The sequence below is a fragment of the Anas acuta genome, chromosome 5 (genome assembly GCF_963932015.1).
Source record: "Anas acuta chromosome 5, bAnaAcu1.1, whole genome shotgun sequence".
NCBI lineage: Eukaryota > Metazoa > Chordata > Aves > Anseriformes > Anatidae > Anas > Anas acuta.
The window spans coordinates 33,951,194-33,964,657 of NC_088983.1; the positions used below are offsets into that span (position 1 = coordinate 33,951,194).

A 13,464-nucleotide genomic window follows, 5' to 3' on the forward strand; every position below is an offset into this window, starting at 1 on the left:
CTGAATCTCATTCCCCTTCTGCTTAACTGTATTTTGGAAGCCTCTTACTAAACATTAACTAGTCTCAAGCCAGTTTTGCAAGATCACAGATTGCAGCGGAAAGTCAAGTAAATGCAAACTAGTTTATGGTTCTCTTACAACATTTGGATATGTTAGTCACATTGGAAGAATTTCATTGCAAACGAGAAGGGTGGCAGACATGGGAAGGGTTTGACTTCACCTCCTCAGAACGGCCTGGCATCTGTTGGTGATGTTGTCTGAGTCATAGTGCTTGTTCTGAATTAGCTGCTGAGCAAACGAAGCCATCTCATCAATTTTCTCCATCTGAGTTTCCAGGGATTTTTCAAACTGCATGTGTTTCCGCTGTAGGCTCTCCACACTAGACAATGAGTCCTGGATGAAATTTCAACAAAGGGAAGCTGCCTTCAGTCAGAGTTATTCCATCTACCACTGATAATGCAGAAGCTAAACGGCATTTACCCCGCATTTGCAAGCTGTCAAGAAAATTTATTGGCCTTTGAATATTTTTGGCATTGAATCTGAGACTTGGGGCCTAAATGTTCCACGCATGGTCTGAGACTATCATTTCAGGGTCAAAACTGAACAAAACACTGGATGCTTTGCTGCTTCTGCTTACTGTTGTGCTACATAGAGCATCTCACACTTCTCAGAAGATAAAGCTGATCACCTACTCATAAATCAATCTTGTGACGGATGCTATTTTTGACAGCAAATATGGGATGCCAAACTGACATCAAAGTTATGGAAAAAATATGTCACAGAAAGAGATTGAAATTAGAGCTTCAGATCATGGAATTTGGAAGAGCTTGGATCCAGATTTGAATCTGAGGACTGGTGTCTGCCATTACAGTTAATCTAGAGACAAACACTTTCTAACTTCCTGTAACATTTGTGAGTCCAAAGCTTCAAGAGCTCTTTTTTTTTTTTTAGCACCCCCTTGCACTTTTAATTTTAGAATCAGTGTCAAAATGTTGTTACGTTAATAAACTCTGCTTTATCTCTGTTCTAGAGAAAGCTATAAAGCTCCGGAAGAAACATTGTCTCAGAAGGTCATGTCAAATGGGTCAGAAAAACATCTAAACTTCTGGGTGCTTACACGAGTCATTGGAAGAGAAATTACTGAGTACTTTCTTTGCATTGCTGAGATAAATATGACTGGAAAAATGGGTGGTTCCTTCTAAGTCTCTTATACTTCAATGGAGGGACTGCAAATACATACCTCCAGGCTGAAACTTACAGAGACAGACACCAGCCAATAGCATTACATGCTTTTATGCTTTTTTTTTTTTTTTTTTTTTTTTTTTTTTTTTTTACCATTTGTACTAATTATGTCTACACTGAACTCTGAGATATAATTGTAGCTTCTGCACAGACAGCTGATTTGGTACCTATACAAGGTACTGAGTAAAGCATCACAGTTTATACCCAGCATCCTGCATGGTTTTTGTACCCCATGCCTTAGTCTGTAGTTCCAGTTATTGCACTGTTACTGGTACCTGAAGAATCTAATTTAGAGTTACACTAGGTATGTCAGCAGTGACAGGGGTGACAACCTGCACAACGCTAGTAAATTTATTTGGGCCAGATATATTCAGTAAGAGAAACACAGTCTATTTTCTTTCTGTAACAGGAGCAGTCAGACTGGTTAATTACTCTTGGGGCTGAGCAACCCATCCTGTGTAGAGTATTGAGGAAGGAAATTTGATCCCAGATCATCAACAAGACCAAACAGTAACTTCAGAAGAAGAAGATGGAAGGTTCTGAGCACATCATCATACTTCACAGCTCCCAGTTCCAGCCTGATGCCTAAGAACATTATCATTTCTTGGAGCACCTACCCCTAAGTCTTCATTGGCTAGGAAAGCCTCTTTGCTGCTGAGCCAGCTCTCAGTCTGTTCCACATAGCCATAGAATTTCTGTATAGGAAAAAAAAGCAGTCATAAACATGGTGTAAAGTAGACTTGGGTGGAGTATACTGAAAAAAAACCCTAAACTGCTAGGGCAATTGCCAAAATTAACCACACAGCACTGGATGCTGGATGGCAATAAGCATTAGATGCTGCCAAAACCATGTGCGTAACAACTATTATTGTAAACTTCTCTTTTATAATATAACTGTTTGCCTAAGACACTGGATACAATACAAGTAATTATAGCATGTTTGCTAATACCGTAGGGAGAGTGCTGTGTAAGGTAACTGGCCAGCAAACAGGACTGTAACATGGCCTGAAGTTAAGTAGAATGTAATACATAAAGAAGCTTAAAAGCAGCCCTTACCATATGGTCTAAGTTCTCATATATATGAAGCTTTTTAGATGGGACTAGTAGGACAAGCTGTTATTTAAGGTACTTGACATCTACCCATTGTAAGATCTCTGTTTCAGTTATTTCTAACTTTTGCCAGCAAGTTATCTGGGCAGAAATTTTGTAAAGTGAGATGATTATTTCAGGGATGTGTTTCTGGAAAACTGCAGCCAAGACAGTTCTTATGTTAGAAAAAAGGCCAGGGAAAAATACATTATTTTGTCCATGCTATATTTTTCTTCAAATAATTCTTTAAAAATACAAGACTCCACCCATGTTTTGGGGGAGGTTATGAATTTAGTAGGGTAGTGACATTCTACTTTTAGTACATGCCTTTTTTCAACTACATAAATGTTTGACCTAATTTTGCCAAGTTTTATAACTTCTGAAAAGCAGATGAGCACATGTTCCATAGAAATTTCTTTGATTTGTAAAGATGGAATTTAAACATATAATAAAAATCCTGTGCTCTCAGAAGCCTTCCAGAAACCAGTGTTAAACACTGGGTATTATAATTTCATCCCCAATAGATAGTAATCCCATGTTATAAATGTGCTGTTTATACCAAGGAAAGTTGTCACTGGGATGTACATTCCCTGTAGAATGTCATTTTACTCACCTGTAAATCTTGTGCCTGAAACAGTTTTACATATTGCTCCTGCCATGCTTTGATCAGTTCAGACCAGGCTTGCTGTAGTCTGGAAAGGGACTGGTGAATCTCAGGGGTTGCATAGTGACCAGAACTGGCAAGTTGTTGACCATAGTTACTGAGAGAGTTGAATCTTTCCACTCGTGCTTCAATCTCCTCCTAAAATATATTACTAAGGTTGATGTCAAGGGTTTATGGAAAGCCAAGTATTCAGAATACAGGCCTTAAGGGGAAGAATATAGACTGTAACTTTCCAACACTAATATTTGTATGGAAAATCATTCATGTTTGAGCTATGTTACTGAAAGAGTACAGAATTGCCTAAGAGAAAATAAATGTGGACAATAAATGACTTTATTGCTCTAGGAACAACTGGTCTCCTACAAATCAAAATTGGGATTAAATTAGAAACAGATCGGAAAATACTCATGTAAATGAAAACAGTTTTGAACACCCATAATACTGTATACCCCACTGAGTCTTCCTACATAAAGGTGGTTCTTATGAGACAAACAGTATCTAGAATTTTTGCCCTCCTGCCAAATAAATTGGCATCAGATTATTACATTAAAGACACTGTTCTACTTCATTTCATGGTGATAAAATTAAATATTTAACTTTTTCACCTGGTCTGAGGAATGAGTTATGCCTGTATACTGAATCCCTGAGGTGAAAGCATTAAAAGCAACTATGAGACCTATGAATTGAGTATGGAATTCCTGATGGAAACCATTTGAAAATAAAAATAACCATGTACTGAATTAATACATTAACTCATAAACCATCTTAAAAATTATGGCATGGACTACTAAAAGTCTGAAATTAGAACAGTTCCTTTTGGGGTTTTTTTGAGGGTGGTGATGGTGCTACACGGCTGTAACATACCTTTTTTTTTTTTTTTTTAATTTAGATTAGTACCTGGTGTTCAACTGCAGTCTCCCCTAAGGACTATAGTTTGAGCCACTAACCTGAATAAGAAATAAATCCATTTTTCTTGTCATGCCTATAATTTTAGTTTAGTCAACCATGTGCAAAAGAATACATTCCCTGGATTCTGCCTTTTACTGTGTGACTATCTCTTTAGAAAAAAGGGGTTCCTTTACTAACAGATATTAAAGACCTCGATCTTGCTACTACCTAAATTTAGAATACATTGCATCAGTGCTTTTTTTTTTTTTTTCCTCAAGTGTTTTCTATTGTTTCTAAAATTGCTGAGTCTGTGAGATGAGAAATAATTGTTAATAAAAAGAAGACTGAAAGAGGAGGGTGCATCAGGTCTTTGATACTAAATTCAGGTTTGAAATATGAAATAGAATCTACAAACTAATTATGCTAGTGATGGGACTCACAAAGCACTGGATTTTCATCATTAATATTAGACATGATTCTGGGAACATGCCTTTTAGAAAAGGTAACATAACTGCAAAGAAAATATAACACAAAAGCTGGAAAGTAGCAATGATGCTTGTGAAAAAGTAAAGTAACATTTTTTCTAAGGTTAACTAACAATAGCACTCCGTTTAGAAAATCCACCAAAAATTTTAGCCAAATCAGTCTGCAAACGATTGTGTGGTAATTTGTACTGGGACATGAAGTGTTTCATAACTGAAAACGTAGTACCATCCAATGGTAATTTACTGCCCCGTGTGAGTCAATGCTGGTTTTATTTTCCTCTGAGGCAAATGGAGTTTGCACCACAAAATCTAGCTCAAAGCTAGATTGCAATTAACTTTTAAGTAACCTGAGTAAAGAGATCAGCACTGAGACTGAATCAGCTTTTAACCTACAGGTTTGGACAGCAGAAGAGGTGAGAGGGAATGTAGCTTTTTGGGACTTTTTACAGACCTATGAACTGTTAAATAGCTCATGGGATAGAGTTCTGTGAGTTCTTAGGTGACTTCTGTCACTAACCTGTTACTGAAAACTGTCTTACCATAATATTGAAAGACACATGCAGTACAATCCTGCTGTCTGCAGCATTTAATTCCCGTAAGGAAGGATTCCCAGTATATTCAATTGAAAGCAAGAATGATACTTGCCTTTCTCTGCTGATGCTCCTCAATCATGCTTTCAACTTCATTTAGACTTTTAGGAAGTCCTCCTGCTTCCATTAAACCTCTGATGTTTTGGATCCAATCTAGCATTTCCTTCATCTCAAAGTTAAACTTCTGCAATTGATACGAGGCCGCCAGCTTTTCCTTCCTGCAATGGAATGTGCTTTAGCCAACACAGAGTTTTCTAATTCCTGTCCCCTCCCCATTTGCAGAGCAAGGTATCCTATGAGAAAGCAACTCAAGTGAGTTCAAGACTTCTAGCTTTTCCTTGCAGCTCCTAACTTTCTTCATGCTAAACCAAAACTACAGGTGATGACTGCTGCCTTAGAGACAATAAACTCACCTTATTTTCTACCTCAGTTCATTAGGAAAAGAAAAGTGAAAACATTCATAGCTGTTGTTTCCAGAAACAATTCCAACTCAGGCCTAAGCCTTTCTTGTTTTGGAAAGATTCAAGAAAATACCTTCTAGAATCATCCAAAAATAAGTCTTCCAAAAAGGCTTCAAGACAGATTTAATCTGATAGATAGGAGTCATTTTAGTAGCATTATTTTAGTGGAATAAGCTAGGAACTCATTGGACCAGCTTTCCCAAAGTCACATCTGTGGAACTTCTGTTGTACAAAGTCATCCTTGTTCCAATGCAGGTGTCTTAGCTGCCTGTATATTCTTTGTAATGGACCCTCAAAAACTTTTGGAAAAGTCCCTGGAAAGTAGAATTGTGACCCCAGGGAATAGTTTTGCTCCTGCTAAGAGATATTCAGACCACTAGAAGTCTTTACCTTTGTTTGGCCTGTCCCTGGAGTCGTAGCCAGTTGTTTTTCATCTCCTGTTGCTTCATAGTCAGTTTGTCATTTATGGATGGATTCCTTGTGGAAAGGCGGAAAGATTCCAATTCCAATGGCTGGGAGGAGATTTATAGTGGGGTGAATTTATGCCAAAAAGCTTATGTTTGTTCCTGAGATTGCCTTTCAGGACAAGTAGTTCATTTTAAAATCCCAGTTTTCAAAAGTGGGCACTTAGATTACAATAGCAAAATATACAAAGAGATTTCTTATATGCAGAAAAAAAACATACACAATTCCAAGCAATCATCCAAGTAAGGAAAGATAACTGTATGTTGCCAAACACCCACAAATGCTACTTTACGATTAAAAAAGCAGTTTTGCAAAATGGTGATAAACATAGAGGAAAATGAAGTGTTAATCATAACCTCTGGTAGCCTAATCTAACTAAGATAGGTAACTGGAGCCACGGAGATAGAGCACAAAGAAGCAACCAGATTTGCCTTTCAGCAAGAGACTCAAAAATCTGTTGTATCTATTTCAGCTAACAGCTGCATCAAAACACCACTTTCAATGTGGACTTCTGGTTGATGCTGCTTTCATTAACACAGCCTGATAAACAGTAAAGAACACTCACCCAAACAGGTTTAAAGTTATCTTTCTTCTTCATTTTCATCAATTTGATGGTGTTATAGAATTTTAATTAGGCAGAAAGGAGAATATGCCAGGTTGTGTTTAATCCACAAGAAAAGCACAGATATACTTTGTAAATGGTATTTGTGGCAGCATTAAAAAACTTCCTCATCCTTCTGTGTTTCCATGCAGAACTCCCCCCTACAGCTTTACTGATGCTATCTGTGGAATGCTGACTGGCAATCACCCACATTTCATATGAGAATTAGCTAAGAAAGTCACAATGTGTGAAGGCATCACACATACCGTCACCATTTTCGTACTATAGTGAAGAAAAGATTTAGTGAAATTTTACAAAAATATGTTCCTTATGAAAAGCCTTACTACTCTGGTCAACAGTGAAAACAGTGAGGTGTTGTATATTATTTCTGCTATTGCAGTTCAGCTGAAAACATTTTTTTTTTTTAAAGTATATAATTATATAGGAACTCAGACCTATATTTAATACTCAGATTAGTCCTAAACCATACAAAGTGGGCATTTTTCAAAGGCAAGAGCTGATTATAGAGGGAATAATAGCCTAAGATTCTTGGGTTTGACAGCTATATCAGAAAACTATGTACACTGTAGTTTTGCATTTTAGTTTTAAACAAAACCAGAGTCAGGATTTTGGTTCAAGTCAGTCCAGAAACTGGGAGAAAGATGGAGAGCTAAATTTGGATTCCATGCTTTCCAAAAGACGATCCAATCTGGCTTGTAGAGGAGAGTCGACGAATCAACTAATATGTTAACAAGGGACTTCTCAGATTTGGTCAATCATGAAGAATGGCATCTCATACAGCATAAAGTACAATTAATTGGCACAGTATTTTACACTAAGAATAAATCTGTGTGCTCTGCCATATGTACTGTTTGCTCATACTCATAGATCTGAACAATCACATTGATGTTTGCACTCTATTCCCAAGAAGCAAAAGGGAACTTTTTTTTTTGTAGTATCCTCTGTACTTTTCCACTTCTTACCTCCATTTTGGACTTAATAACGTTGATTTCCCTCTCCATCTCTTCATGTCTTCGAATAAGGTTTTCCACACTTTCTACATCTTTCCCATAATCCAGTGCTTGTATCAGTACACTCTGGAGGGACAGGGGGATGTGTAAATGGTAAAGATGACACAAAGCAAAAGGGTCATATCTTAATTATTTCAAATTGTTTCCTTCTTCCCTTCTTTTTATTGTCATCTGAATGTTCTTATTGTCTTTTTAAATATTAACATAGCACTGTATGTCTGTGCTCTTTAAAGAGATGGAAAAAGAACTTTGAATACTCTCAATCCTGCCACTGAGCACTCACATGTAAAACAAAGGCAGTAGTGCTTCCCTGTGTTTCTTAATCTTTATTTTCTATTCTTTTCCCATAGATGAAAATAGCCCAATATTTAAGTTGTGGCGTACAAATTTGCATGACTGTGCATTTCATGAAATATGGAAAAAAAATATTCTCAGAACCCTAGCAGAAATGGAATTCTTGACAATGAAGAAGTATATTTGCAGAAATTGTTATAAAAATTTCAAACCAATGGTCTTGTAACTTGAAGGAGTTTTGTTACATATTTGGCTACTGACTTACAGTTCAATAAACAGCTTCAGTTACATCCATGAAATCATTAGTAGAAATCATCATATAGCCTTTTTCTTCCATTAATCTCAAAATTACAATCCAGAATAGGCATTTTTACCTCCATTTTCCCATATCAATTAATGTAAATCTGAGAACTCACCTTCTCAGTAATTCTCTCTGTGATATCATCAATTTCTCTGATTAAGGCATGAATCTCTAGAGCTCCTTCTAACTTCTTCCTGTATGCATTCAGGTTACCACGGAAACTGTTCCACCTTTTATTGGAAAGAATATTTTAGGGGTGTATTTCACAGGTGAGAATTTGCACAACTGAGTTTTGTGAAGCTCAGAACTAAGTAAAAGACTAGATTTCTGAGCTACAGTGTGTACTGACCCCCAGTTTCTCACAACAAGGGACACAGCATAGAGGTAAAGCACTAGTCTGACAAAACTATCTGGTTGTATTTGTTCCAAGTTTTCAGGATGGGATACAGGTTAAAAGCTAAAAAGTCCTGATGCAGTTTCCTTAAACTCTCAATAACCTTACGAGCCCTACCTTCACACTTTTGGTTCTTAGCTAGTGGACTGAAGTAGCAGAATCATAGAATGGTTTGGATTGGAAGGGACCTTAAAGTTATCATCCAATTTCAACCCTCTTGCCATGGGCAGGGACACCTTCCACTAGGTCAGGTTGCTCAAGAAGCAATACGCTTCTTCACCAGGGCACAGGGAAGTTAGTTTTCATGGACATAGTCTGTAAAGTGTGTCTGAAATACATAGTCTGAAATAGTATGTCTGTCTCCAAGGCTAGACACATGACTTTGGCTATGCTGGATCAGAAATCCTTCTGGCTAACTGCTTCTAGAGTTTTGAAAGGCAGCTTCAGTGCCTGAAGTTTGGTAGTCACGACATTTAAGAAAGTGCATATTGAAATTCCAGCCTGCCTAAGATACCTTATCTTCTCTTTCTGTTATTGCTTTACACTGAACATTTAAAGGCATACTCACTTTTCATTGAGCTGTTTCCGGCGCTGATATATTGTCCTTGTCTCTTCCTTGTTTTGTCTCTCCAGTTTCATGGCCAGGGCATTGATATCCTTGATGTGAGCATCGTCTACTGTTGTCTCCTTCAAAGCGAGAAAAGGAACCAAGGTATGTGTTCAAAATGCTTGTGAATGAGTCTGACACATGCAAAACAACAATAACAGCAACAAGCAAGATGTATACATTGCTACCAGAAATTTCAGATAGCTCTTATATCGTGCTGTTATCAGTCCCAAGTGAGTAGGCAGTACCAGCAAGGAAGAACACTAATAATGATACACTGTGTAATGACAATACATAGAATCAGCAATGATCTAGGTCTAGATAAGAACTCTCAGAGCTTCATTTCTAAGACAGGCATTCTAGCAGGGGCTCATCTGTTGAGGAAACACAGCTACAGCTGTTAGTTACATAGGTGGCTGCCGTGAAACAGCTGATATGTGGCAGATTGTTCCTCTGTCAAAAAAGGTAAGTGGCTTGTTGTTCCTCACTTTTTTTTTTTTTTTTTTTTTTTTTTTCTCCTAGATAGGCTTCTGTTCAGAAGTTCCTTAAAACCTATACAGCCCTGAGAAACCTAGACAACCCATAAATCGGGTTGTAAGGTGTGTCACTGCTTTTTCTTCTAAAGCAACACCACTGTATTTTAAAAGGTATGCTTAACCTTTCAGGCAACTTGCTTCCAGTGTAGCATATGCACCATAGAAAGGATAATATTTGCACAAATACTCTGTACTGTAGTCAATAATTCTTCTGGTGCATGATGGATGGTCAACACTGAACACTGCTCCAGGATTCAAAAACATTCTTTATTTTTGTAAGACTAGTAAATCACAGGCTTAGTGGGGAGACATTAATCACTGGTGTAGTAGAAGCACAGCTGCCACATACCAGCAAATTTTTATTGAAGTATTTACTCCATTTGTATTTTATTTATGCTATATCCATACCAACATGCACATTTCCACATGTATTTCAGTATTATACACAGCCACAAAGTAAACAACAGAAACCAGAAGACAGACATATTACTTTTTCAGAACCCTTGCAGTCTCCTCTTCTGGGAGCTAGCAGCATAATATTCAGAACATGAGTAGAAAATTTGGCAGCCATCAGCATGGGATAGTTGATCACCATCCTACCCTCACATTTGTCTAGTTGGGGAACCTAGACTGGATGGATGTACACTCTGTGCCAGGACCATTCTGCTTCTCTTCATGTCACCCTATAAAGCATGGTATAATCAAGCACCAGCTATGACAATATCAGTCTCAGCTTTTTCTGTTAAGAACCATGTTTAAAGTAGTACAGGAGCAGTGGCTACAAGCTGGCAGAAGCTCTGCCTTAGTCAAAGGAAAGATTTATTTCTTCAGTCTTATGCTGACTAGGGTACCATGCTGTTTCTGTCTCTTTCACCATCCTTCTTTTTGACTCGTACAACCTGTAGCACAACTCTTGCTCCCTCCCCTAACTCACGGTTCAGCTGATGAGGACTGAAGGGCCAATGAAGGCCTTTCACTTCCCTGATTCTGTAGTACTGAATTTTGAGTATTTTGGCTTTCCACCCAGATCCAGTACTAATACACTGCCGCAGGAAATCCTGCCAGGCTCTGGAAGGGGAAGCTCGAGGTTTTCTCCCAGATGCCAGGCATATCTATGCTTTTCTTTTGTGTAGAAGAGGATTTTCTGTTGCCTAATAGCAGAAGGTGATAGAGAAGATAGGAGCTGCTGTTACAGTAACTGGCAACTAGGATAACAGGCAAACAGGATAAAGAGAAGATTAAGAGAGAACAATAGAATAAACCTCAGTCATGAAGTCCTAACAGGTCTCCTTCCAGACCTTCCTCAGAGGAGGAAGCAAGGAGGGGAATGGAGAAATAAAGGAGGGAAATGGAAAAAAGTGGTCAAATTGCTTTAAAGGGCTTGTTCACAGAAGGCTTGTATCAGACTTCAGATTCAAACATTGCTGAAACAACCATTTTAAATCCACCTTTGGGTGGAACTCACTATGAATTGCATACCACATGAAGCAAACTGGAAATTTGCTCAAACATTAATTCAGACTCGCACAGACAGCTGTTCAGCAACATAATGCAATTCAAAATTTTAGGTTGCATCACAAGCACCTGATGGCTCTGTTTAGACAACATCAAAGCAGAAGGCACAATGATGGAAACCAGTATCCATTTCAATAGCTTATAAAGTGGTAATGCTACCTATCTCCCTGATCTTTCATCTCCTCAGGGTACTGGAACTGTATTTACTACCTGGATATGTTGCTGGGTTGAAAAGTTAACTGCTGCTTCAAGCCTTACAAGGAATGTGGAAGCAGGCATGGAAAACACTTCTTACCCCTGATGTCGCTCCACGGAACTCATTCAGCTTTTTCATGAGCTGCAGGCAGTGCTCGTAGTCATTTCCCACATCACCTATGTTAATCATGACTTCCTGGGGAAAGAAGCAGCAGACAGGCAAACATTCAGGATAAGAATACAAAAACAAAATACATCCCAGTGCTTATGCTGATGCAGTTAAGTTCTGTGATGTTCTCTATAAATCATTGATGTACAACTTCTGAAGTAGTCTCTTCTGATTTTTGAATAATGATGAGACTTATTCCCAACTCTTTTTCCAATCTCTTACTGATTATGAAACAGCCTCTGAAAGAAAACTTGATGGATAAAGTGGCTCTTCTTTCACTGTTACAAAAAGAAACTTTCAGATTTGATACACAATGAAACTCAATGCCAGTTGCCAAATGCTTCAAGTCCCTTCTATTCTAGTGTGCTTTTAGAATTCCATTTCGACAGAGACACACAAGACCACCACCAACAATCACAATTTCTTTATGTGCACATCTTACATGAGAAGATGTGCTAATACTGTCCAATCAACTCTGGCACAGAAACATTCCAGAATGTTTTTAGAACCTGTTGGATTATTCCCTCCATATTGTCTGTAGAGCACATCATGATTCTCTCATGCAAAAGGCATGAAGAAAATGTCCTGGAAGATGAGACATCTATCACACATTCATTGCAAGATAGCAAGACTGTAGTGCACTGCTTGGGTTAAGTACTGGAGTTCATTTACCTTCTCCCTGATCCAGGCTTCCACCTGGTTCACTTTCTGGAGAAATTCCAGGAAATCCCGGCTATCCTCCAGCATCTTTCCACGGGCAGCAACAGCTCTCTTCAACTTCTCCCAACGCTCCTGAAGCATGCGGACTTGGTGACGGATCTCCCCTGATTTTGGGTGGCCTTTTGATACCAGGGCTTCTCCTTTCTTCACATTCAAGAGAGGGGGGTTAGAAATGATGGTTACTACTAATTTTTAATACAATTACCATGTTATATAACTTTTCTAAAAGGACTCTCACTTTCCTAACCTGCACAACCAATTACTAATGCAATTTCTCAGGTCTCAAATAATAAAGGTCAATAATGCCTTATGTCTGGAGGGAATCAAGAACAATAGATTTAAGTATTTGCCTGCCAAAGGGAGCTATTACAGATGATTGTGCCCTTCAACTGTGTGATTTCTCCAGTATCAATGAGTATGTTCAGCTACTGGGCGTGAAATCCTATTTACCTTTTATAGGAGTAATCACCCCAGGCAAGGAAGAAGTTGGTGACGTCTTTCTATTTGGACAATAAGGAAAGATGGAAGTCCCTAAGTCCCTTGGAGAGAGAAATTAAGAAACCTCTCTGTTGTAAATTAATGGCATTCTATTTCCATGGCATAGAAACTGGGTTCTTCTCACATGTAGAAAAATTGATAAAGAGCTGGTGAACAAGTTACTCTTCTTTCTCATTCCATCTTAGATAACCTGCAGTAATCTGTAAAAACACTAGCAGAGTGCGAGAGTTACCTTATTAACAGCTGTGATGATTTCTTCATTCGCTAGAATCTCTGCCTCAAAGACTTGATGTTTCTGCAGAAGCTTCATTTTGTCCTGCAGATTGCTGGGGTCTTGTATGGAAGGATCCTCTAGTTTCTGCATGCGCTCACTGATCCAGTTTTCTGCCTGCAGCAGCGTGAAACACCTGAGTTAGCATGACAACTACATGCCATCCTGGGGCCTCCTCCCAAGACATGTCATTATTCAATGCAACTGCTTATGTCTGGGCTAGGAAGATTGAGCTGGGAGCTGACAGACACGATAGCTTTCCAGTTCCTGAACTATTCTACTTGACAGGAAATAAAAGCAGGTAGGAATGAAAATAATTTTTATCTGACCATAATAATGAAAAAATTCCTTGCATACCCCAAATTTTATCACAAGCCATAAATATATTAGTCAATATTCTAGATTAGATACAGAGGATCCTTGAGAAGATATGCAATATTAACATGGT

General features: G+C 38.3%; 1 protein-coding gene across 1 annotated transcript in view; it reads right to left on the reverse strand.

Annotated features, from left to right (window-relative positions):
- Positions 1–13,464, reverse strand: part of SPTBN5 (spectrin beta, non-erythrocytic 5) — a 106,281-nt gene that overhangs the window by 21,864 nt on the left and 70,953 nt on the right. The window contains exons 40-50 of the mRNA XM_068683943.1: positions 12,978–13,133; positions 12,200–12,391; positions 11,459–11,554; positions 9,074–9,192; positions 8,227–8,341; positions 7,469–7,582; positions 5,810–5,931; positions 5,014–5,176; positions 2,945–3,133; positions 1,860–1,937; positions 221–393 (exon numbers count right to left, since the gene is read on the reverse strand). Of these exons, the coding sequence (XP_068540044.1) occupies positions 221–393; positions 1,860–1,937; positions 2,945–3,133; positions 5,014–5,176; positions 5,810–5,931; positions 7,469–7,582; positions 8,227–8,341; positions 9,074–9,192; positions 11,459–11,554; positions 12,200–12,391; positions 12,978–13,133 (1,517 nt within the window). The remainder of the gene's footprint in view (positions 1–220; positions 394–1,859; positions 1,938–2,944; positions 3,134–5,013; positions 5,177–5,809; positions 5,932–7,468; positions 7,583–8,226; positions 8,342–9,073; positions 9,193–11,458; positions 11,555–12,199; positions 12,392–12,977; positions 13,134–13,464) is intronic.